The 22,720-nt window shown below is 40.4% G+C and overlaps 3 protein-coding genes and 1 pseudogene across 15 annotated transcripts; 1 reads left to right on the top strand and 3 right to left on the bottom strand.

The window, feature by feature from the left end:
* Positions 1 to 31: 31 nt before the first annotated feature.
* LOC104740857 (uncharacterized) lies at positions 32 to 6,902 on the bottom strand. The gene is made up of 13 exons (XM_087485423.1): positions 6,252 to 6,902; positions 4,586 to 5,825; positions 4,069 to 4,287; positions 3,759 to 3,982; positions 3,280 to 3,354; positions 3,035 to 3,106; positions 2,853 to 2,951; positions 2,680 to 2,751; positions 2,494 to 2,608; positions 2,257 to 2,325; positions 1,744 to 2,062; positions 1,472 to 1,583; positions 32 to 1,334 (listed from the first exon to the last, which is right to left on the bottom strand). Exons 1-13 carry the CDS (start codon positions 6,396 to 6,398, stop codon positions 417 to 419), a joined length of 3,681 nt encoding a protein of 1,226 aa, XP_087341549.1. The 5' UTR covers positions 6,399 to 6,902; the 3' UTR covers positions 32 to 416.
* Positions 6,903 to 7,394: 492 nt separating this feature from the next.
* On the bottom strand, positions 7,395 to 14,192 carry LOC104743439 (putative pumilio homolog 20 pseudogene; annotated as a pseudogene).
* A 318-nt stretch (positions 14,193 to 14,510) lies between these two features.
* On the bottom strand, positions 14,511 to 19,913 carry LOC104740856 (ubinuclein-1). 13 transcript variants are annotated; one of them, XM_087485416.1, is made up of 14 exons: positions 19,194 to 19,913; positions 18,476 to 18,562; positions 18,221 to 18,313; positions 18,047 to 18,123; positions 17,624 to 17,750; positions 17,186 to 17,551; positions 16,747 to 16,828; positions 16,548 to 16,660; positions 16,371 to 16,454; positions 16,108 to 16,233; positions 15,699 to 15,827; positions 15,555 to 15,605; positions 15,298 to 15,408; positions 14,511 to 15,201 (listed from the first exon to the last, which is right to left on the bottom strand). In XM_087485416.1, the coding sequence occupies exons 1-14, from the start codon at positions 19,434 to 19,436 to the stop codon at positions 14,812 to 14,814; spliced, it is 2,079 nt and encodes a 692-aa protein (XP_087341542.1). In that variant the 5' UTR covers positions 19,437 to 19,913; the 3' UTR covers positions 14,511 to 14,811. The 13 variants fall into 13 exon arrangements, with proteins under 13 accessions (XP_087341542.1, XP_087341541.1, XP_087341536.1 ...); XM_087485415.1 differs by having other exon boundaries at positions 16,548 to 16,663; positions 19,194 to 19,596; XM_087485410.1 differs by having other exon boundaries at positions 19,170 to 19,574.
* A 15-nt stretch (positions 19,914 to 19,928) lies between these two features.
* Positions 19,929 to 22,341, top strand: LOC104740853 (PLASTID TRANSCRIPTIONALLY ACTIVE protein 6, chloroplastic). The gene is made up of 6 exons (XM_087485422.1): positions 19,929 to 20,427; positions 20,515 to 20,583; positions 21,024 to 21,128; positions 21,374 to 21,493; positions 21,735 to 21,824; positions 21,932 to 22,341. The coding sequence occupies exons 1-6, from the start codon at positions 19,942 to 19,944 to the stop codon at positions 22,046 to 22,048; spliced, it is 987 nt and encodes a 328-aa protein (XP_087341548.1). The 5' UTR covers positions 19,929 to 19,941; the 3' UTR covers positions 22,049 to 22,341.
* Positions 22,342 to 22,720: the final 379 nt, after the last annotated feature.

The raw sequence follows: 22,720 nt of genomic DNA, 5'->3' as shown, positions 1-22,720 counted from the left end.
CGTATAAAATCAATTTATATATTACGGACTATTACCACCAATCAATCCAATGTATATAACAAATGTATCTGAAAAGTATCCATACGATTACAAAGATACAGTAGAAGGGGTTTCACAGGGACAAATAAGAAGAATCCATTATTCATCATAACAAACAAAGATACCCAAGGAAAAATAAAACACTACTCAAAGAACGATGAGACACTCTCTTCCAAAAAAATAATCCTTAAAAAGAAAAAAAAAGAAAAAAAAATTATATATTAACAATAAAAAATGAAGCAAGCAGAGGGGGAAACCAAAGAAATGAAGATACATAATAACTCTTCGACTGGTAAATTCCAACTATAAAAAGCAGCAATGTATATGATATGTGGATCATATTCTTCTTCATTGTCACACGTGGGCTTTGTTGGGGGCTAGAAGGCATTCCAATTATCAGAAGAGCTCCGTGGTGTCTCTGCTGAAGTTGTCGTTGTTTTGAATGGTCCTGTAGAACCAAATGGGTCATGGTCGTCGAACCCAAACCCATGACTGTAATCAGAGTCTCTTGTGCTTCCCATTGAGTCGAATCTCGTCAATGAGGCTTTAGGTGTCTCGGATGCGTTGTTGTTGCCGGATGAATCAAAGCTTTGTGCATTGAAGGAATCATATCTTTGATAGTTGAACGAATCAAACCTGGATGCAAATGGGTCAGGCTCGCTCGTGCTACGCATCGAGTCTGTGCGGGATAGAGCGAAAGCGTCGTTGTTGTTGCTGTTGAATGAATCGAAGCGGGAGAAGCTGTTGGAAGAGAAATCATCGTGTGCAGGTGTACTTGGAACAGAGTCAAACATGAAGGGGCTTCTTCCTGGGAACAAGTTGTCTGAACGAGGAGTCTCTGATGCAAATGGCTTCCCACCAAAATCAGACGTGCTATAAGCAGGAGTGCTCGGGACAGAGTCATCGAAAAAGGATTTCTTCTCGGCAAACAAGTTGCCTGGATAAGCAGGAGTGCTCGGGACAGAGTCGTCAAAGAAGGATTTCTTCTCGGCAAACAAGTTCCCTGGATAAGCTGGAGTGCTCGGGACAGAGTCATCAAAGTATGATTTCTGGCCTGCGTAAGAGGCATTGTTCGTCGCTGGAGTGCTCGGAACTGAATCAAACACAGAAGGTTTTGCAGGGGAAACGTCGTTTGCATTTGCTGGTGTGCTTGGGACGGAATCAGCAAATATAGATAACTTAGGAGGGAGGAAGTCGTTTGAAATGGTCGAACCAGTTTTTATAGGCTTAATACTGAAGTCATCAAATCCAAATCCAAAGCCAAAACCACTGTCATACTTCCCATGATCCTTGTCCTGCTTAAAACATAAAAAAAGTTAATACAAACAAATTAACGATTCTTTCATGTAGATATAGAAAGGTAAAGAGATACATAATATATACATGTCGAACGCCACAAACCCCAAACTTCGGGGTGTGCAAATTGGTTTACCTTTCCGTTGTCAGGGTTGAAGCTTGAAACTGAATCTGTCTCATCGTGAGAGTCATAATTTGCAGTTTTGCCAGCAGAAGCAGTAGATTCACCATCATCATGGCCATTTTCACTGGAAAAATAACATAGACAATGTAAATCACCGAGATGAATTCTTATCTGTAGGGCCATATTATACCCTATTATTTTCTATTTGCAGTACATTTCACGGAAACACATGAACTCCACAGGATGCAATCCAAACCACATCAGGTCTAGCACAAACAACATACCTCCTTGTATCTTTAGTTCGGGGTGAGCTATCAGCGTCAATACCATTTCTAACATTAGAGTCATCCACAGATCCGTTTTTATCTCTGGTATTAACATCGGATGCTTTACCCTCTGACTGCTCAGATGTTGGTTCCTTCTCAGAAGCCTCTTCACCACTGCTTTGCTTTTTCCCCGTTTTGGAGTCGGCATCTGAGGATAAAACATCTTCACCTTCTTTTGAAGAGACAGTAACTTCATTCTTCCACGCTGATGATTTTTCCCTTGGTGGGGCTATGACATTTTGGATATCAAGTGTAAGCTCCTTGACAAAGGTAAACCCTGGAAGTGAAGAAAAAATAGGATGTGAATTTCAAATGTTCCAACTGCTAAATCCATAAAACTATTTTGGAAGATACGTCACCCAAAATATATATACATATATATAGACACAAGAAATTGATATTATATCTAAAGCCATGCTTCCACAATAATCTCATCTGACAACAAAATCAAAATCTAAACAGCAAGCATACCTTCCTCCTCTAGCTTATCCCAGTCTTCATCCCAATCAGCAGTACCTTCCTGGATTCCAGGCTGCCAACCTGTAAAAAAGAGGAAATTCCATGAACATAAACAAAGGAATACATTACACTACAAATACACAATTTTACAGGTAGAAATTCTTCTGTAAACCAACTCCTAGCACTGGTCACAAAATTATAATGGTACGGGTAATATTTAACCAGAGAAAAGAAGGGGTAGATCTATACCAAAAGGAAGCTCAACCAGAGAAGTGGGTTTCCCACGTACTCCATATTGTTTGCAGCGCTCATTCAAATTTTTAATCAGTTCCTCAAGGCCTGATTGGATGTGTTCAGTGCGCTCCTACAAGACAACCTTCAGCAAAATACAACTATGAATCACATTCAATTAACCAGCTAGCACGTGTGGCTTACCTTAACAACACTATCATCAAGTTTGCCTTCTTCAAATTTGACTATTGCCTGGTACAATTCCATTTTCTTCTCCTACAATTTTAAGGAAGGTTTATCATTATTTTTGAAGGGGACATCCAGCTTACAGACAATTCAAAGTAAGCCATGCTCCTGGGAAGATAATTCTAAACTACCTGTATATCACGGAATGTGGCCTCTTCAATAGTCAATTTAGAGCCAACATTACCAGACTTCTTGTATTTCTCCTCGTATTTTTTTGCTAGAGATTCAAGCTGGAGTACATGTTCATTATGTTAGGTAATCAAACTGGATCTCTAATACCATCATAAAAGAGGCTCAGCAACAGAAACTGTACCTCACGTTTATCACCAGATACTCTTTCTGTGATCTCATTGTACCGGTTGTCACATCTGCTTTTGTATAAAACCTATAACCATGGAACCAAAGGTTAGAGAACCAAACTGATTGTTAGTTTGTAGGAGGAACCTGAAGACAACTGCATTCCTACAACTTTTGAGATTACTTCAAAAAAGGCCAGATCAAACAACACATATAAAAATGATCGTAGTTCGAGCAAGCTGAAGAAGCAGAGATACTTACAAGTTCTTGCATCTTAGCACGGAAGAAATCAATTTTCTGCTTAGAATCAGCTATTTCTTTTTCGAGTTCATCCACCTAAACACCAAACACACACGAATTAAAAACGAGGCAGTCATATTAGTTTTTAAGTTACACTAGTAAATATCACATGAATAAAAGGTTGGGAGGAGATGTGATAGAGAAGGGAAACTCAAAACAGGATTAGAAACAAATAAATTATTCATAATTCTCAATGGCAGTTTAATATCTTCCATGCCAAATGAAATTAAGATTGACTACCACTTTCAATTATAAATTGTAAGAATATCTTCTAATCTTGACTATGGCTACGCAAATCCACAAATTTTCATATTAATGCCATAAGAAGGGGGCAAAAGATATCTTCAGCTAAAAAATGCAAAAAAAAAACTTTTAAATCACGATAACCAACGGAATTCACCACATTAACAAATTAAAATCAGAGAGAAACCAGAGAGTGCCTTTTTATCAACAGCAGTTGCTTCTTTAAACTTCGAGTTGAGTGACTCCTGCTCCTCCTTGCTAAGTTGATCCACCAGCTGTTTTTCCAACTCAGGCATTTTACGTTTCGGCTGAGTGGGCGGGACCATTCCATCACTAGAGGATAGAGGACCTGGCCTTGGAGGCTTTCCTTTGGGACCAGCTGGTGGCCTCAAGGCCCCAGGAGGTTGTTGCTGTTGGAAACCTACAATATTTGGTACATAAATGAATTAACCTAGTTTGGCAAAAAAAAAAAAAAAGGCCACTAATACAGTATGTGCAATCGATTACCATGTGGATGTCCCCAGGATGCATTGCCATGCGGTGCCCCAGATTGACCAGGAGCGGTAAACATGCTCTCACTATGTATTATAGAGCTTGGGAACATTGGAGGAAGAGGTCGGCCCTCTCTGTAACGCTCCATTAAATAGACCGCAATACAGAACTCCCGCAAGGAGAGCATGCTGTCATTATCTTGATCAGATAAATCCCATACCTGCTTCAAAGCCTCTGTAACACCAAGGACCAGCATGACCACATAAAACATTCCGCAATATTCCCCACGGAAAATTAAAAGAAAATTCAACGTACTGTGCTACACGAACATTATATCTCTATCGACCTATAATATAGTCTACACGAGGACCATACGAGTAAATACTCAAGATGAACCAGAAATGGCAGTTAATCAATATCCAAACAAATATTCAGAAGTGCCATTAAATTATAATCCCCGTTCACCATTGTAACAAGCTCAAACTGAACCACTGTTAACGGAGAAAGCAACAAAAAAATAAGTGTAGCCTACCTCTTGGAAGCCTCCAACTCAAGAACAGATTCCGAGCCTGGTTCCCTGTGATCTTCCCGTCCCTATCAGTGTCAACTTGCACAAAAACCTTGGTATATTTCTGGACATCAGCTGGAGTCATTTTTGGCCAAGGGGGTTGGGAGTGGACTTGGGGCCGGGGTTGTTGTTGGGAGTGAACTTGGGGCCGGGGTTGTTGTTGGGAGTGGGGGTGGGGTGGACGCTGGGCCAATTGACTGGAAGCTGAAATTCCAACTCCAACAGAAGAGCCAGGTGGACCAGAAGCCACACCTGAGGGAGCATATGGTTGCCCTGAATTTCCAGTCAGCTGATTCTGAACGACAACAGCATGCTGGCCCAATGAACCCTGTTGTGGGATTGAACTTTGCCTAACTACAGACTGTGTGATCTCAGGGGCTTTGACAGTTCCAGCAGAAACAGATGAGATGCCCATTGTTGATGCAGTTCCCGTAGTATGTTGTTTTGGCTGCGTGGGAGCAACTGAAAAGACATCTCCGAAAAGTGAGTCAGAGGCAAACCCGTTTCCTGATGCAGCCAGTTCCTTGGGATCCTTGGCCACCAATTGATTGGATGGACCATCTGAAACACGAGCACCGAAAGGAGCAGATGATTCTTGGGGTCTGGCTGTAGTAGAGCTTGTTACAGCAGGTGTCATAACTGGCGTTGGTATATGATTAGCAGTGGAGTTAGGTGCAGTCAAACCATATGTTCTTTGACCCGAAGGAATTTGAGAATTCGTGTTCCCAGAGGGGCCAACACTTCTCCCGCTGAGCCAATCCGATGGCATAGGTTGGTTCGCAGGACGAGGTGCATTAGTCCCTCCAGCTGGCATTCCCTGGCTTTGAAAGTTTTGCTGTGGCTGTGGCTGAGATGGAGGCAGCCCAGTAAATTGGTTCTGCTGGCCTGGGACTACTTGTTGGTTACTGGTGGCTACAGTTCCACCCGTTTGAGGCCCTCTTGTACCAGCCGCTGCTGATGGCATTGATGTAACTCCCTGAGATTGTGTAGCAGGCAAAACTCCCCTGGGCTGTGGAGAGGGTGTTGCAGCAAGATTTATTTTGGGTGCAGGGATATTGGCTGAAGCAGGACTATAAATTGCAGCTTTTACTATCTCAGGAGTCAACTCCCGTCTACTTTGTGCCACTGTTACCAACTTTAATGCATTATAAAACTCAGCTCGGCCAAGGTAGCCAGCTTTTTTTGCATCTGCATAGGACCATACCTACAAGAGATAAAAACAAGTTATAGCATTAACAAACCCAAAGAATAATAAGAGCTTATATCCGGAGATGTTTTCTATTCTACATGTTAAAATTCAAAATATGCAGAATTCCCTCATTACATGCAATTTGATAACAGTAGAGTGAACAGAAAACACATTTTAGCGTTCTAATCTCAGAATATGTCAAAATGGAAGAGGAGAATCTTCATTAGAATCACATCAACTTGACTACAAAGCTCCAGAATGAAAAGAGAGACAAAATTACATCACATTCACTACCCAACGATCCAACAGATCAAAGATCCAATTCGAAAACTATACGAATTTTACAAGTATTCTCCACCGTTTTCTCAATAATCGCAAACAAATACTGCAACAAAAAAAAAAAAAAAGGAAACAGATGCAGATTTCGAAGAAGAAAGGAACCTGAGCAAGGACGTGTTTAGGCAAATTAGAGCCTTGGAAGAAAGCGACAGCCTCAGCACCACTGATATGACCATCTCCATCCAAATCTGCCCTCCTGAAATACGTATCGAACAGATCCTGGCCTCCCGTAGGCCTTGGCGCTGCCATTTTTTTTCTAAAGGGATGATCCGAAATCTAGCAGCGAAGACAGTGTCCAGAAGTTTTTCCGAACACGATCCAAATCACCGCATACGAAGAAAAACCCTAATTCATAAAAGGCTACCAAATGGGAGGGAGCGCAATCGTAGATCAGTAGGAGAGAGACCACCACCACCAACACATCGATTGAAATGGGATCGGGGAAAGAGGTGAGGAAGAGAGCGAGGACGGCGAGGAGAGAGGAGTAGTATGTATGAACAAAGGTCGATGATGATTCTCCGACAGAGAAACAATTTCAATTTTCCGGGATTTGAGATTGAAACCGGTACAGCTAGCGATGGAAGCAGCGATACGATTTTTGGGAAAGTTATGATTAAAAAAAAAAAATGTTTATTCAATACAATACAAATCCGTATAAAGAACCTCGAGATGCAAATAACAATACGGACACAGTTTCATCTAAAATAAATTAATATCTTTACTTGTTTTTTTTTTGTCTGTCAACAAATTGTTAACTTTTCTATAACATTTTTTCCATGATAATATAATCCAAAAGAGATACAGATTATTAAAAGAATTTACTAGTGAGATCTAATTCTCTCTCGTGTCAAATTTGCATCACTTCAGCTGAAAATATTCACACTTTCTTGTCAAATGCCCATTCCCTATAGGTTTTTTTTCACCATTGTAATTTATATATATATAATTTGATTACAAATTTTACTATAGATACATCAGAAATTTTTTAAATCAAGAGTATGCATGTTGTCATATCATTTCTCACTTCGTTCAGATTAACTTAAAGTGTTTGATCAGACTCTAGTAATTACAAGAATATGAATTTTAACTTCTAATGGACTATATATATTCCCAAAAACAAAACAGAATTTGAACCGAATTTGGTTTATTTACCATCATCAATGAGTCAATGACAATCCTCCTTACAAGAATTAACTAACTAAGCAAAGATAAAATCTAAAGCTTTCGGCATATCAAAATTCACTGCTAATTAACTACTACTTTGAGACGGGCTATAAGCCTATAACATATCGAGTCCAAGATTGATGCAATGTTGCTTCCACCAGGCCTACGCAAGCGATGGAGAAAAGGCATGAGCTTATGCACCAAACCCCAAAACATTTCAGTACTAAACATCTCCTTTTGCGTGACTCTTAGTGCCTTTTCCACCACGAAATTCCCATACTCATTCCCCGCCAACTTCACCAACCTATCTCCTTTACACTTCATAAGCTCCTCCACTACCGCAACCATCGACTCCTCCGTCTCCAAAAGCAGCTGCACAATGTAGTTCCCACGTCTCTGAAACGAGAGATCAACACAATGGCCACGTAGTTTAACGACGATGTTGTTCTTGCAACGCAAGTCATTCAGTTTAAGCACGTGTTGCACCACGTAGTTCCCGTAAGCGTCGTTGCTTAGGGAGAGAGCGTTGTGCGCGACTACGTCAAAGAGCTTGTTTCTGTAGTAAAGATCTTCCGCGTCGGTTATGATGTCGTTGAGCGCGAGGCAACCGTGTCGGTCACGCGCTATGTGGAGCGCGTAGTGGAGAATGCGCTCGTACATTGCTTCTTTCTTCTCCTTGTCGAAAACTATCATCGCCCGTCTCGCCACGTACGACGCATACCTGTCGGTGATGATGTGGAAGAAGCAGCGCAAGATAGCGTCGACGAAGAATGTGTCCACGTCATCTGATTTCCCGAAAAGTTTCTGTATGCGTCTGGAGCCGTTCTTGTTTCTTGCGATCATCAAGAAGTGATCGGAGTCTGAAGTCAGCAACGACGCCATCGTTTGAAGCTCTCTTTTGTCTAACTTTGAGACCATCTCTTTAAACGGAGCCGCATCTTGATTAGTCATTACGTCAAAGATCCATTGCGAACGCATTTTCGATTCTTGATGAGTTAAGGCGGCGAGGGATGAGTTGGTTAAATGCGACGGAGATGATGAGGTGAATCCCGGAGGAGGAATCACGACGGAGATGCCACGCGGATAAGGAGGAGCAACTGCCGGATACTCTTTTGTGATGGATGCTCTTGCGCCGGCAAAACTGATAAGCCTATGGAGGTTTACACTAGAAGGAAGAACAGAGCAAGTTCAGCACGTGCGGACTTAGAGGGAGACAGGTGCGTTCAAAATAGCAACTGATATATTAAGTTTGTTTGTAAAATAGAAGAGGTTATGTTGTTTGTTGTGAAAACAAGAGACATATGAGTCTTCGTTGGGAGAGAATTGTTTCGAGCTGCGTCTAAAGTTTTCTAATTACATCCAGTTACTCTTTGTATCAAACATTCATTCGTTCACAGATAATAAAAAGAGAGTCTTCTTCTTATCAAATGGTGCGCTTGTGATCAAGATCGAAGTATCGCAGAAGATTAGGGTTACGAAATTGGGGCTTTTGTGAAGAATCGGAGAATCAAGAAACGAAGATGGTTACATCAATTGGGTCATCACCGGTGCGGGAACTATCGGAAGAGGAACAACACGATGCGTCTTTAGCTGATGTCTACGATCAATTGGGCGAGGTGCGAAGCTTTGGGAGCAAGATGAAGGATCAAATTGACACGTTAGGTTCGCAAATGGGATCAAGGATCGAATCTTTGGGAAATGAATTGAGGATTCGCGATCAGAAACTGGAGGATCTTGGAAGGAAACTGGATCTCGTCTTGAGTTCTTTACCCGGAATTGAGACGGTTCGTGAGGTGGGTGGCACGAGTCATTCAGAACCATCGCGTGTTCAAGAAAGTCAGAACCAGGTACATTTTTCACCCTCGGAACCATGCCGTAGTAGCATTAGGCCAGGGTTACGTGAGAACTTGGTAAAAAATGTAGAAATGGCTGTGTTTGATGGAGCGGGAGTTTATGGCTGGATTGCTCGCGTTGAGCGTTTCTTTAGATTGGGGGGTTACAACGACGAAGAAAAGCTCGCATTGGTGTCAGTAAGTTTGAGTGGGGAAGCATTGAGCTGGTATAATTGGGTGATCAACACAAGACAATTTGACAGTTGGGGGCAGTTTAAATCAGCTTTGATGTTGCGATTTGGGAACTTGAAGATTAGAGGACCTAGCCAAAGCTTGTTCTGTATACAGCAAACTGGATCAATAGCTGATTACATACAAAGGTTCGAAGATTTATCATCACAAGTCACTGGACTTGATGAACAGAAGTTAAAGGGCATATTTCTTAATGGATTGACACAAGAAATGCAGGAGCTAGTACATATGCAAAAACCACATAATTTGGATGAAATGATGGCAGAAGCTAGAGCCATGGAGTCGAGTATCATGAGAAGAGTGGTTAAGAAGGAGTTGATGTTGGCAAATAAGGAGAATAAGGAGTCAAGTAATCAGGATTACAGAGGAAACTCTCACTATAACTCAAACTCCTGGAAGATGAAAACTATTGTCACGGACTCTGTACAAAACAATGATAAGCTGACACACAAAGTGGAGCAAAGGCCAAGGAGACACAACACAAATGCAGAGTTAAACGAGAAGAGAAAGAAGGAGATTTATTTCCGATGCGATGGACCTTGGTCAAAGGAGCATAAATGTCCAAACAGGGAGTTAAGAGTATTGACTGTTTTCAATGGATTTGAAGTGGAAGTATTAGACGAAAACAGAGAAGAAGAAGTGTGTATGGAGCAAGTGGGTGAATGCATGGCACTGTCTTTTCAATCATTTAGAGGAGTATATGGTCCTGCTACCACTAAAGTGAGAGGAATGATGGGCAAGGATAGCATAGTAATCATGTTGGATAGTTGTGCAACACACAATTTCATTTCACCAGCTGCAGCAAAAAAGCTAAAGCTTAAATGTAAAGAAGATCCGAACCTGAATGTCACCTTAGGAACGGGTATTCTGGTGAATGGATTAGGAGTTTGCGAGAAAGTGACATTTTCTGTTCAAAATCTTGAGTTCACTACTAATTTCATTGTTCTGGAGTTGGGACAAATTGATGTCATTCTTGGAGTGTATTGGCTAAGAACATTGGGCGATTGTAGAGTGAATTGGGAGAAGAATGAGATGTCTTTTATTCACAAGGGACAAATGGTGTCTATTAAAGGAGAATCTGATTTACTCATTTCTAAGATGTCATTAACGAGTGGGTACAAGATTCACAAGAAGGGTGTGGAAGTGGAGTTATGTAACCAACAACTATGTCAACCGGATAATACTCTACTAGATCCGAGGATTGAAGAAGTGTTGAACAAATTTGTCAAGGTTTTTGAGGTTCCCTCAGGTTTACCATCTATAAGAGGAAGAGAACATTCGATCATACTATTACCTGGACACAACACCATCAGTGTAAGACCCTATAGATACCCACATGCACAGAAGGAGATCATGGAAAAGATGGTTAAAGAGATGCTTGATTCTGGGATTATCAGACCTAGCCATAGTCCATTCTCAAGTCAAATTTTGCTAGTGAAGAAGAAGGACAACAGTTGGAGGTTCTGCATTGACTATCGAGCTCTGAACAGAGTGACAAAACCGGATAAGTTCCCAATTCCCATGATAGATCAACTCTTAGATGAGTTAAACGGATCCATGGTGTTCTCAAAGCTAGACCTTTGAGCAGGTTATCATCAGATTAGGATGAGGGAACAAGATATAGAAAAACGGCTTTGAGGACACATGACGGACAATATGAATTCCTTGTGATGCCATTCGGTCTTACAAATGCTCATGATACGTTCCAGTCATTGATGAATGAAATATTCAGACCGTATATGCGGAAGTTTGTGTTGGTATTTTTTGATGACATTCTAGTGTATATCACATCATTTGAAGAACACCAGAAGCATTTGATGATAGTAATGAGGGTCATGAAAGAGAATATATTATTCGCAAACAAGAAGAAATGCTCATTTTGCCAGAATCAGATCGAATATTTGGGACATATCATTTCTCGTGAAGGGGTGTCAACAGATCCAGTTAAAACACAAGCCATGTCAAGATGGGTCACACCTAAGTCGATAAAAGAACTACGTGGATTCTTAGGCCTCACAGGCTATCACAGACGCTTTATAAGAGGTTATGGTATTCTAGCAAAGCCACTTACTGATTTGACAGTTTTGAATGGAACCCAGAAGCTCAGTCAGCATTTGACAAGTTGAAACTAGCTATGTCTACGGCTCCTGTATTATCTTTGCCAAACTTTGAAGAAACATTTGTGGTAGAAGCAGACGCACCGGGATTTGGACTTGGAGCAGTCTTGATGCAGAACAAGAAGCCAATTGCGTATTTCAGTCATGGCTTAACGGCAAAAGAACAACTGAAGCCGGTTTACGAAAGGGAATTAATGGCGATTGTTTTATCCATTCAGAAGTGGAAACATTACTTGTTTGGGAGACATTTTGTGGTGCACACTGACCAAAAAAGCTTGAAATTTTTGTTGGAACAGAGAGAAGTAACCATGGATTACCAGAAATGGCATGTTAAGCTTCTGAACTACGATTTTGAGATCTTGTATAAACCGGGAGTAGAGAATAAAGCTGCAGATGGGTTATCAAGAATGACACAACCTCAGGGTGTGCTATTTTCACATTTATTAATGGCCTTGACGGTTCCTACAACATCTATACGAAGCCATTGACAAAGACGAGCAAATTCAGCAGGAGGTTCAAGATTGTTTGGCTGGTCAGAACAAGAATAAAAAGTACTCAGTGAAAGATGGAAGGTTATGGTTTAAGAACAGGTTAGTAATTCCAAAGAAATCTTGTTCTATCCCATTGATACTGGAGGAGTGTCACAGCGGTTTACTTGGTGGACATTCAGGAGTGTTGAAAACAGTTGAGAGAATACAACAGTCATTTCACTAGGATGGCCTATTCTCTGACACAAAGAAGTATGTGGCAGAATGTGAGACATGTCAGAGACATAAGTATTCAACTCTCTTTCCTACTGGCCTACTACAACCTTTGCCAATACCACAGTTGGTGTGGGAAGACATCTCCATGGATTTTATAGAGGGATTACCAACTTCACAAGGTAAAAATGTCATTCTGGTGATTGTCGATAGACTAAGTAAATTCAGTCATTTTCTGGGTTTGAAACACCCTTTTGAAGCTGCGGACGTCGCCAAACTATTTGTTAAAGAGGTGGTCAAGTTACATGGTTACCCTGCCTCCATTGTTTCTGATCGAGGGAGTACCTTCTTAAGTGCCTTTTGGAGGGATTGTTTCAAACTATCAGGAACTAAACTCAAATACAGTACTGCATTTAACCCACAAACGGACGGTTAGACAGAAGTTTTGAATCGGAGCTTAGAGACTTACCTTAGATGTTTAACATTGACTCACCCAAAGACTTGGTATCAATAGTTGTCTTGGGCAGAGTTGTGGTACAATTCGTCTTATCACACTTCCTTGAAGACTTCTCCATTTCGGGTCATGTATGGGAGAGACCCTCCAGCTATTGTGCGATTTGAGGTACAATCAACAAAGGTAGTGGAGCTTGAAAGGATGTTGAAGGAACGTGATCTGATGTTAACACAGATTAAGAGACACCTCACTCATGCTCAACAACTGATGAAAAACAATGCTGACAAGCATCGTAGAGACGTCGAATATGAAGTGGGAATGTGGGTTTTTCTGAAGTTGAGACCTTATAGGCAACATTCGGTGACCAAAAGAGCTTGTCAGAAGTTAGCAGCTAAGTTCTTTGGTCCATATGAGATTATGGAAAGAATCGGGAAAACAGCTTATCGTTTGAAACTTCCAGACGGATCGAAGATACATCCGGTGTTTCACGTATCCCAAATCAAAAAGATGTTAGGTGACCGTCATCAGGTTATTCCTCTTCCTGATCTATTCAACGAGAACGAAGAGATGATACTCGAGCCAGAAAAAGTATTGGGGACTCATTACAATATTAACGGAGTATTGGAAGCATTGGTCAGTTGGAAGGGTTTGCCATAAAAAGAGAATTCGTGGGAAGTGTTTAAGGAGTTAAGGAAACAATTTCCAGATCTAGCGCTTGAGGACAAGCTGCATTTTGAAGGGGGGGTATTGATAAGCCTCTGCAGGTTTACACTAGAAGGAAGAACAGAGCAGGTTCAGCACGTGCAGACTTAGAGGGAGACACGTGCGTTCAAAATAGCAACTAATATATAAAGCTTGTTTGTAAAATAGAAGAGGTTATGTTGTTTGTTGTGAAAACACGAGACATATGAGTCTTCATTGGGAGAGAATTGTTTCTAGCTGCGTCTAGAGTTCTCTAGTTACATTCGGTTACTCTTCGGTTACTCTTTGTATCAAACATTCATTCGTTCACAGATAATAAAAAGAGAGTCTTCTTCTTATCAAAAACGGAGATGGTGCAAAGCATTGAACATTGTCGACGTTGAAAAAGGATCGGCGTGTGCCTTGTAAAACTACGTTAGTTCTATAGAATGCAATCGTGTAGGAGAGTTTGCTGAGATTTGTGAAGTAATGTGATTCGTATTTATACTACCTGTAAACTGTAAAGGGTTCCTACTAAGAATTTTATTTCATATCAAAGCTGCATTTTGAAGGGGGGGGGGGGGGGGGGGGAGGTATTGATAAGCCTTTGTAGGTTTACACTAGAAGGAAGAACAGAGCATGTTCAGCACGTGCGGACTTAGAGGGAGACACGTGCGTTCAAAATAGCAACTGATATATAAAGCTTGTTTGTAAAATAGAAGAGGTTATGTTGTTTGTTGTGAAAACACGAGACATATGAGTCTTCGTTGGGAGAGAATTGTTTCTAGCTGCGTCTAGAGTTCTCTAGTTACATTCGGTTACTCTTTGTATCAAACATTCATTCGTTTACAGATAATAAAAAGAGAGTCTTCTTCTTATCAAAAACGGAGATGGTGCAAAGCATTGAACATTATCGACGTTAAAAAAGGATCGGCGTGTGCCTTGTAAAACTACGTTAGTTCTATAGAATGCAATCGTGTAGGAGAGTTTGCTGAGATTTGTGAAGTAATATGATTCGTATTTATATTACCTGTAAACTGTAAAGGGTTCCTACTAAGAATTTTATTTCATATCAAAATTGATTATTTAATCATATTTTTTGTCAAAGGGTTCATGTATAAAATCATTTTTAATAATGTTAGTCATTTGATGTAATTCAATTTCAAAAAGTCCGGAATCTACTTTTCAACTATTTTTAGTTTTTATCCAAAAAGCTTCAGTTGTAAAAGCTGCTCGTAAAATCGTTAACTTTTATACAATGGACTTAAAAGGACACTTAAATAGAGAAACTAAATATGATAATACGGACATCTTTATAAACCAACCATGCTTCGTATCTAAAAACCAAGCATCAGCATCGCCAGTACCAATGCCGTGCCATATGAAGATGCAAGAGAAGGAAGAGGCCGGAGGTTCTTTGTCTCCACATTTCTATGTGTTTTTAAGAACTCCTTCGTGAGGTCAACTTGGCAAGTTCAGGTCCGGAGTTGTATGTGCGATGTTCAGATTCTGAGGGACTGGGATAACACGTGTCGGTGGATGTTCGGGCTTCTTCAGGGCAAGAACGACTTGTTTCTCAGACATTATGGCCTCTGTTGTCTTTCTCTTCACCACTCTTGTTTCTTCTGCAGGATTGCAAGAGTTTAAGCTTCCCTTTAGCCTCTCATGCTGCTGATTTGATCTGTCAACCATAGTTTGACTGGTGACCAAGGAAGTGCTGGTTGCGTTTGGATCACCAGTCATTTTCTCTCCACTTTGTTGTCTCTGAGCCACTGATTCCGTGTTGGGCTGAGCTGTCCAGTCTGTTTTTGGTACCAACTGCTTCCTGCTCTTCTTCATTTTTGTTTGATCCTTTAATGAAGCAGAAAATAACCAAGCAAAGTAAATTGAGCTTCCTGCTCTTCTCAGACTATGAGGTAAAAAAATAGGAAAATTCTATTTAAGTACCATCTCCTTCCCAAGGTTCCCAAACAAAGCTTTTTGCCTCTCTTTTGCCCGGCAAATTGCACGCTTGATCCCATGATTATCCATTAATCTATTTGGCCAGAGTTCAGCCAGCTGGAACATGATTAAACCCAAAAGAATATTCATAAAGCTCTATTAAACCACCTGGAATTTTACCTAGGTCTATTTAAGACATGAGACAGAGGTTGAAAGCAATAAAAGCCGAACAGCAAAACATTCGGAAACGGAGAAGAGCTTACATTGGCATATAGCTTTCTTATTGGTGGACCTTGATCTTCTTCATCCAGTCCCTGGTATACCAAAAAACAGGAAAACCATTTTGACTCTAGTTTTGGGTATAAATGATTTTGCTTGGCAGAAATTCGAAAGTAAGTCATAATTACCTCAATAAAGATATCATATAGATGACACAATTTATCCTCCAACGCCGCATCCATGACAAACTTCTTCAAAGATGGCTTTTCTACAGGGTCATGAAAATCGTCTGATGTTCCACCTTCTGGTTTAGTTTCCTGTCCGAAAAAAAATGATAGTGCAAGATATTTAAAGAGTATCATAGGTGCCTCAACATATTAATAGGAGGTGGTAAACAGGCTACAAAAGGCGGATTGACCCACCGGGAAGGCGGGAACACAGAAAACATAAGAATGAAGGGCTAAATTAAGAGCCAGGGGAGACCATTATCATTTATCAGAGAGAATTCCATTAATCATCAATGTTAATGACAGTTCTAAGAATCTAATAAGATAGAAAAGCCATGGATGGAAGAAATTCTTAGAAGAGATAGAGAACCTGCGTTTCCATCAAAGAAACTTTCGCTTTTATCATATCAAGAACTTCATTGTTGATTTGCTGGAACCTAGTATCCTTTTCTCGGTTTGCAGAATCGCCCATATCAATCATGATTTTCAAGTTCCTCTGCAACAATAAGCATTACGAAGAGTAAGATTATTAACTTCTCTCAGAAACCCATATTTTGTTTACTTTTACCTGAAAAGAAGATTTTTCAACTGGAACCTAAACAGACTCAGTATACAGGAGACAGAAAAGATTACCTTCAGTGACCTAAGCTGGATTAGGTGACCGACAATGCTCATAAGACGGTTGATTAACTCTGCCGTATATTTCCCTTGGCTTCCCTGCTTCCACAAAAGCATTCTAGTCTTTAGTTTTTTCTCATACCATTTCAAGTTTCAATAAAGTGAGAAGAACAAATAGAAAAGCTTTAGTACCGCTATCCTAGCAACTTTAGCAAGTTTCAGTTTTACATCTCTTGGCAATCTCCTCTTAACTGCCAGGGATGAGGTATCAGCTTCTTGATTCTCATTGATAGCAGGAGGCCTTGCTGCTTATAAATCATAAATTACTGTAAGTTAAAATCGCCAAATGCTATTTTAGTTAGTGATCCACCTGAAAAATATTAAAACTCACATTCGGCAACCACCTTCTCCAATTCCCTTATGGCTTTCTCGAGGATGGAGATTTTAGACTTCACATTAGAACCATCTCTTTTCTGAGTAGAAGAAACAGGTTATAGCAGAATTACAAAATGAGTTTGATGTGAACTTTGTGGTAAGAAAAATGCCTGGAAGCAAAGATTAAACAGAAAAACCTCCCAGAACCGAGATGGAAACTAGAGAAGAAAACTACTACAGAACCCTTAAATGGATGCCAGCCACATAACGTGGCACATAGTGGCACATAAATACGATCTAATATGCAATAACAGACCGTTATGTCACAGAGATTAAAGGCAATCATTTCGTGGATGTAACATGACAGGCCCCAAAATTACATGTGTACCATAGAATTGAGACCGACCAACTGAGTGTATGCTATGTAATTGAAGACACAGTTGGAATGTACTTACAGACGCTTGACTAGATTGTCTGCTTTTTGCATTTGCCAGCTCATGCATACCATTGTTTTCTTTCTGGCGGACTATTGTTGCCTCTGCAGAAACATTGGGCAGAGATTTTCCTGGCAGGGACTTAGATTGTTGATGTAAGCCTTTGTTGCTGTATTTTTGATGAAGGGCACTAGAGGATCCAGTTTCCTTTGACTTGGGACATGTGTCCTTCTTATTCTGATGATTTGCTCTATCAGAATGCTTCACATCATCCAGAGATAATGAAATATTCGCATCTTGCGCTCCAAAAGGAAAAGGTGGCTCCTGTGTTTTCCTTGCGACATTATACTTTCTCTTCAAAGAGGACCCGGACGCCGTTGACTGATCCTGGACGTCACCATTCGCATAATCAGTCATCGGACTCAAACTCCGACATATTAGTTATCTATTTGATGGTACCTTTCCCCTAGCTGTTAAGGACAACTTGGTGTGTTTATCAGAGACGCCAACGGCATCACCAAATGGTTTTGCTGGATCTTTGCGTCGCCTCTTTTTGGGTTGCTGGTTAGATGTTGTCGAAGGTTCTCTGTTGTAAAAAGGAGTCGGAAATTAGATAACTCATAGATGGAATACAATAGAATATATTTAGGTGAAACTGAGAAAAAATCTTACTCTATCATAATAAGAACCTACATCTATATGAACCATACCAATCACGCTATAGACATTAACTGAGGCAGTAGTACTAAGACTCCCAACCATATTCGACCATCAAATACTTATGACACATTGCCTATTCTAAACATGGTTGAGTAAATGGAAAGTGACTAAGCGACCACAGATAATGAGACGTCAGATATTGAAAAGAGGGAAGAAACTCACATCCGCTCTAACTTTCCTCTATTGACATAAAATCCATCATGTTTAACTGCTGAATTATCAACTTCAAAATACTCATCCTGCCAGGAATAGAGTGAGATAACAAAGATATGATGTCTCAGCTGTCAAGAAAAAACACTTCCCCCGCATAAATCATATGAATATATCAAGACCAACCAGTTCGGCATCATCGATAAATGAATCTTCAGTGTCATACTCATCGTCGTCAGGAGCACCGTCTAACTCTTCCCCATCACTGCTATCATTACCCTGAGAGTAATTTTCTTAAGTAAGCATACACTATTCAGAGATGTGTGAATGCAACAGTGCTAATCCATGGTATGCAAAATGTTGGTGAATGTAAGAAATCAAACATACCACAACCAACCTCCAAAAGAAAAGCGTTTTATGTTGAAACAAAAAGTAGCATACCTTATAGAGCCTCTCTATCTTCTCAATAACAGCGTTGAAACGGTTAGAATGAGGTTGATCGTTCGTTTCAATTTCTGCTGGCTGCCCCTACATTGGATATGTAAATACAGCTGACGACAATGACTTGAGCCCATATTGTATGGGTAAGAAGAATAAACTGTGAGGAAAGCCGCAAGCATACTCTACCTTCTCGAAATGAAAATCTACTATTATATGCTTTAATTGCCTAGTTCTGCTAATTGAACTTTCTCTATATTCTTAACTCATACATCTACAGTTCTCATTGCAACAAACTAAACCAAATTCCTTACGAGATCAAGTATAATTGATGGCATGTTCACATTGATAACAATGAAGTTCGCCTAAAGTAGCTAACAATTAGAAAAGACGCCAAAGATCATATATCAAGTTCCAGACTTTCTTCGTTTAAGGAGTTTGCTTATTGAACTCTAGGCACACAGCACACTGGACGTCAAAGAGCAACGACAACAAAATCCCTCAACCCAATTAACCAATTCAAGCATTTTCCCCAGCAAAAAAATCTGAAAAATCGGTAAAATTAGTAAAGCTCCTGGATAAAACCCTAACATGGAAGACACAGCTCCCAAAACAAAGACAACGCTTAATCCGATAGCAGGAAACGAAACCCACACACAAATAATGCCTACAAGTATATTATATATCCGAGTACAACCATCTCGTGCAACATCAAACTCACTGGCGGTGCAATTCGAGACTCGAGGTTAGGGTTAGCATTAGGAGGCGGATCGGGAACCGAAGCCGATGAACCATTGACCTTACTAGCATCCCTCATAAGCTTCTTCCACGAAACATACGTTGTATCCCCTGGCCGTAGCTCCACCTTAAGTAATTTCCGATCACCAGCCGTCAGAACCTTCGGCGACGCTCTCAACGATTCGCCGCCAATAGAAACCCCACCCGTCTCCTTCACTTCCGACATTAATAATTCGGGTCGGGTCAGTGATCCAGTATCTACTCAACCCCGAATTCGAGACGGCACGATCTGAACCACCAATCAAGAGAAGTGAATTTGGCCGAATCGATTTAGAGAGAACTTAAAACTCAGAGAGAGAGAGATGAAGAAGAAAGTTGCGCGGGATACCAAAAATGAAGGAGACGAATCGAACCGAATCTCAAACCGAAAACCGAATCGAACCGAACCTAAAACCGATTTAGAATAAAAATTATATCCAAAAGCCCTTCTCAATAACTATAATCTTATACTTAAAAATACCAAATAACATATGTCAAAAAGCCTAATTTTAGAATATTAAACTAATTTTGATAAAAACTGAGCAAATTTCTGGTCTTTATAAGTTATAAACCAAAATATATCCGAACCGGAATCTATCTAAATCAAAAATAAACCGAACCGATAATATTGTTAGAATATCTAATCCTGTGAGCATTTTAGAACACTCTCTGTGAGCTTTTATCTCCTTCCCATGGCGTCTTCGGCCGCTTCTCTTTCCTTATCTCTACTCTCATTCACCTTAAAACCACCGTCTCCCTCCGCCACGCAGCGGCAATTCGCGTTATTCAGAAACGACTGTTGTTTCGCGCCTTTGACACTCAAATCCCGCCGCGGACATGGTATCATCGTTAAAGTAGACGACGTCGACGGCGATGGAGGTGGACAGGACGAGTACGACATGGATGACGAGGAAGTGGAGGAAGTTGACAACAAGAAGGACTATGACGTAGAGTACGACCCCTTGGCCGCCGCGATAGCTGCTTCAGGCGGTGGTGGTGACGGAGATATCGCTTTTGTGCAGAGCAAGAGCTTTATATCGACGCAAGGATGGGACTCGGATATGGTGGTTGATTACAGGATTAACGAAGAGGAGTTTCATAAAATCAGCTTGATGGATTGTGATTTCTTTATCAGAAAACCGCCTGATCCAGATAACGATGTTTATGATTTCAGGGAGGTGTGTGAGTTCATTCAATGTCTCGAATTGCTCGTTTTGTTCGGTTTCTCTAGTTCCTGGGTTCATTTGTTTGTTTTGTGGATGCAGATGTATGCTACTCCTCCGGATACAGATATTTACTCAATTCCGAGAGTTCTTGCTCCAATGCCTCAAAAGGTTAGTCATTTTATCCTTACCAGATTGTTGTTTTTGTAATGCCTAATGCTTTCTTTAGCAAAGATAAATGTTTTCTTGTTCGATTGCTAATTCATCCTATTCACCTTCACTCTACCCTGTAATTGGTAATTGTATACAATATGTTATCTTATCTACACTGAGCTGTACAAGTTTGCTGTTATTTCTAGACTGAAATTTTGAACTAAGAAACTCAAAAAGTGTTGTAAATGGTAAGAGATTTTGCCACCATTTACTCACTTAGTATAATCAGAAACCGAGAGTGTGGCAGATGGGTGTTTGTTCGACCACTTTCCCTATCATACTGGTCAATGTTGTACACTTTTGCTATTGATGTTTGTGTATGTTTTACATCCAAGCTTTATCTATCAGTAATTTGGGTTGGTGCTAATAATGGCTTGGTTAATTATGTTACAATACAGTATATTCGATGTGCAATGAGTGACTATGGATGTTACAATGTCACGGAACCACCTATTGATGCTCCCCGAGATCCACTGTACAAATCTGAGAGGGAGATATCCAAGGTACATATTGGACCATGTCCCATACATTGATGTTAAAACCATCAGGTCTTTGATGCAGGGATTTTTGAGCAACATGTATTAACAAGGAAGCACTTAGTTTTGATTTAGCAACATTTTTGGAAACCACACCAGGAAATATGTTATATAACTCGTTAAGGATGAAATCAACGCGAAACTGCTTAGTTTAGTTTAGTAGTTACAGTTTCTGTTACAAGTTGTCTTTATCATGTTTATATGTTATGTAGGTTTTCTTGACAAAGCATTACCGGAACAGAAGGACAAACGACCAAGAATTTGTTCTAGATCTTGAAGAGATCTATGTTATTGATTCCAAGACAAAGTCAATCACCAGAGCCAGAGTTCTGGTATGACCGATTTGTACCTTTCAATTTTTATGTGATCATTATGAACCAATTGGGTGTTCTTGATGTTTTTGACATATTCCCTTATGCTATTACACTAATACAATGCTGGTTTACATTAGTATTATATCTACTCTAGTTATGAATCATATAGCTTGAGTTATAAGTTCTTGAGACACTCTGCATAGCTCAAAGCTGTGATGAAAATCTTCCTTCCCATGTTAAAAGTTTTAGATTGTTTCAGGTGACAGTTCCGGGAGGAAGAAAAAGGGATAGAAAGGATGACTTGCTCGTGATACGCGATAACGGAACCTCCTTTAAAATCATACATGCGGTAGCTTTTCGTTTCCACATCCATTTCATCTGGCAGTCATGTGTAGTCCTTCACCTAAGCTTTCTTACTTATCTTCACTCTATGTTTATTGATTTTGCTTCTTTCAGGGGGAAAGAGATGATCCGACAACGGTAATAGAAAGGGAAGAGTGGACCAAGACCCGAGAAGACATGGAGAAACATCTCAGGAAGCTACGAGACTTCAGTGTCTCGAATTGGTTCTAAAAACCCCCAAGAGACAATGATAAAAAAATCTCCCCGGGATGGAATATGAGAGCAGGTGATGTTAATGGATGATACGGTGGAAGGTCGAAGATGTCTTCTTCCATAGTAGACAAATTTTTTGACCTCAGGGTACTTCACTAGCAGCAGAGTTGAATGCGTTATTAGATGATATGGGTTTGGGCTCTAGAAAGTGTGTGTAGATGCAAGTTGGATGGAGTATAACATTCGATGACTAGAGAAGCTAGCTTATTTTGCAAACTTTTAGGTATTTAATTCAAGTTTTCAATTGATTATGATGATGGCTTTGGTATTATTCTTGTGAGGAGATATTAGTCATATCCAAGATTGGAACAACAAAGTGTTTGCAAGTGGGATGGTGGTGTGATAAACACTTGAGTCAGTACGCAGCATGGCTATTGGATCTTAGCCGGCGTGTCGTTTTTGGGGGATACGAATCTTACTAAAACGGCAGGTAGTTTGTTATAATATCCTCGATCCCGTGATTTATCACATCACATGACTTCAAAAGCGACACGTGGACGGTATAATGTTTGGTCGATTGGGATTTCACGTGAGTGGGATGACATTTGTCAACGTCGCCGACAGAGCAGTTATGTTCTTGTGGGTGGTTCCATCGGCCCATTCTGTGACCACCGAACATTAACTTCCCCC

This window comes from Camelina sativa, chromosome 14, assembly GCF_030686135.1.
Source record: "Camelina sativa cultivar CO46 ecotype springtype chromosome 14, ASM3068613v1".
In the NCBI taxonomy this organism is placed as follows: Eukaryota; Viridiplantae; Streptophyta; class Magnoliopsida; order Brassicales; family Brassicaceae; genus Camelina; species Camelina sativa.
The sequence above is the reverse complement of the archived record's forward strand: the minus strand, read 5'-3'. Positions and strand labels throughout refer to the sequence as shown.

Coding starts and splice junctions, on each gene's coding strand:
- LOC104740857 (XM_087485423.1), bottom strand. CDS start 6,398: ATGGCAGCGCCAAGGCCTACGGGAGGCCAGGATCTGTTCGATACGTAT. Junction 1,584..1,743: donor CGAACTAAAGATACAAGGAG/GTATGTTGTTTG, acceptor TTATTTTTCCAG/TGAAAATGGCCATGATGATG. Junction 1,335..1,471: donor TCAACCCTGACAACGGAAAG/GTAAACCAATTT, acceptor TGTTTTAAGCAG/GACAAGGATCATGGGAAGTA.
- LOC104740856 (XM_087485409.1), bottom strand. CDS start 19,436: ATGTCGGAAGTGAAGGAGACGGGTGGGGTTTCTATTGGCGGCGAATCG. Junction 16,455..16,547: donor CTAAAGTTGCTAGGATAGCG/GTACTAAAGCTT, acceptor TTGTGGAAGCAG/GGAAGCCAAGGGAAATATAC. Junction 16,234..16,370: donor TCCAGCTTAGGTCACTGAAG/GTAATCTTTTCT, acceptor TTATTGTTGCAG/AGGAACTTGAAAATCATGAT.
- LOC104740853 (XM_087485422.1), top strand. CDS start 19,942: ATGGCGTCTTCGGCCGCTTCTCTTTCCTTATCTCTACTCTCATTCACC. Junction 20,428..20,514: donor ATGTTTATGATTTCAGGGAG/GTGTGTGAGTTC, acceptor TTGTGGATGCAG/ATGTATGCTACTCCTCCGGA. Junction 20,584..21,023: donor TTGCTCCAATGCCTCAAAAG/GTTAGTCATTTT, acceptor GTTACAATACAG/TATATTCGATGTGCAATGAG.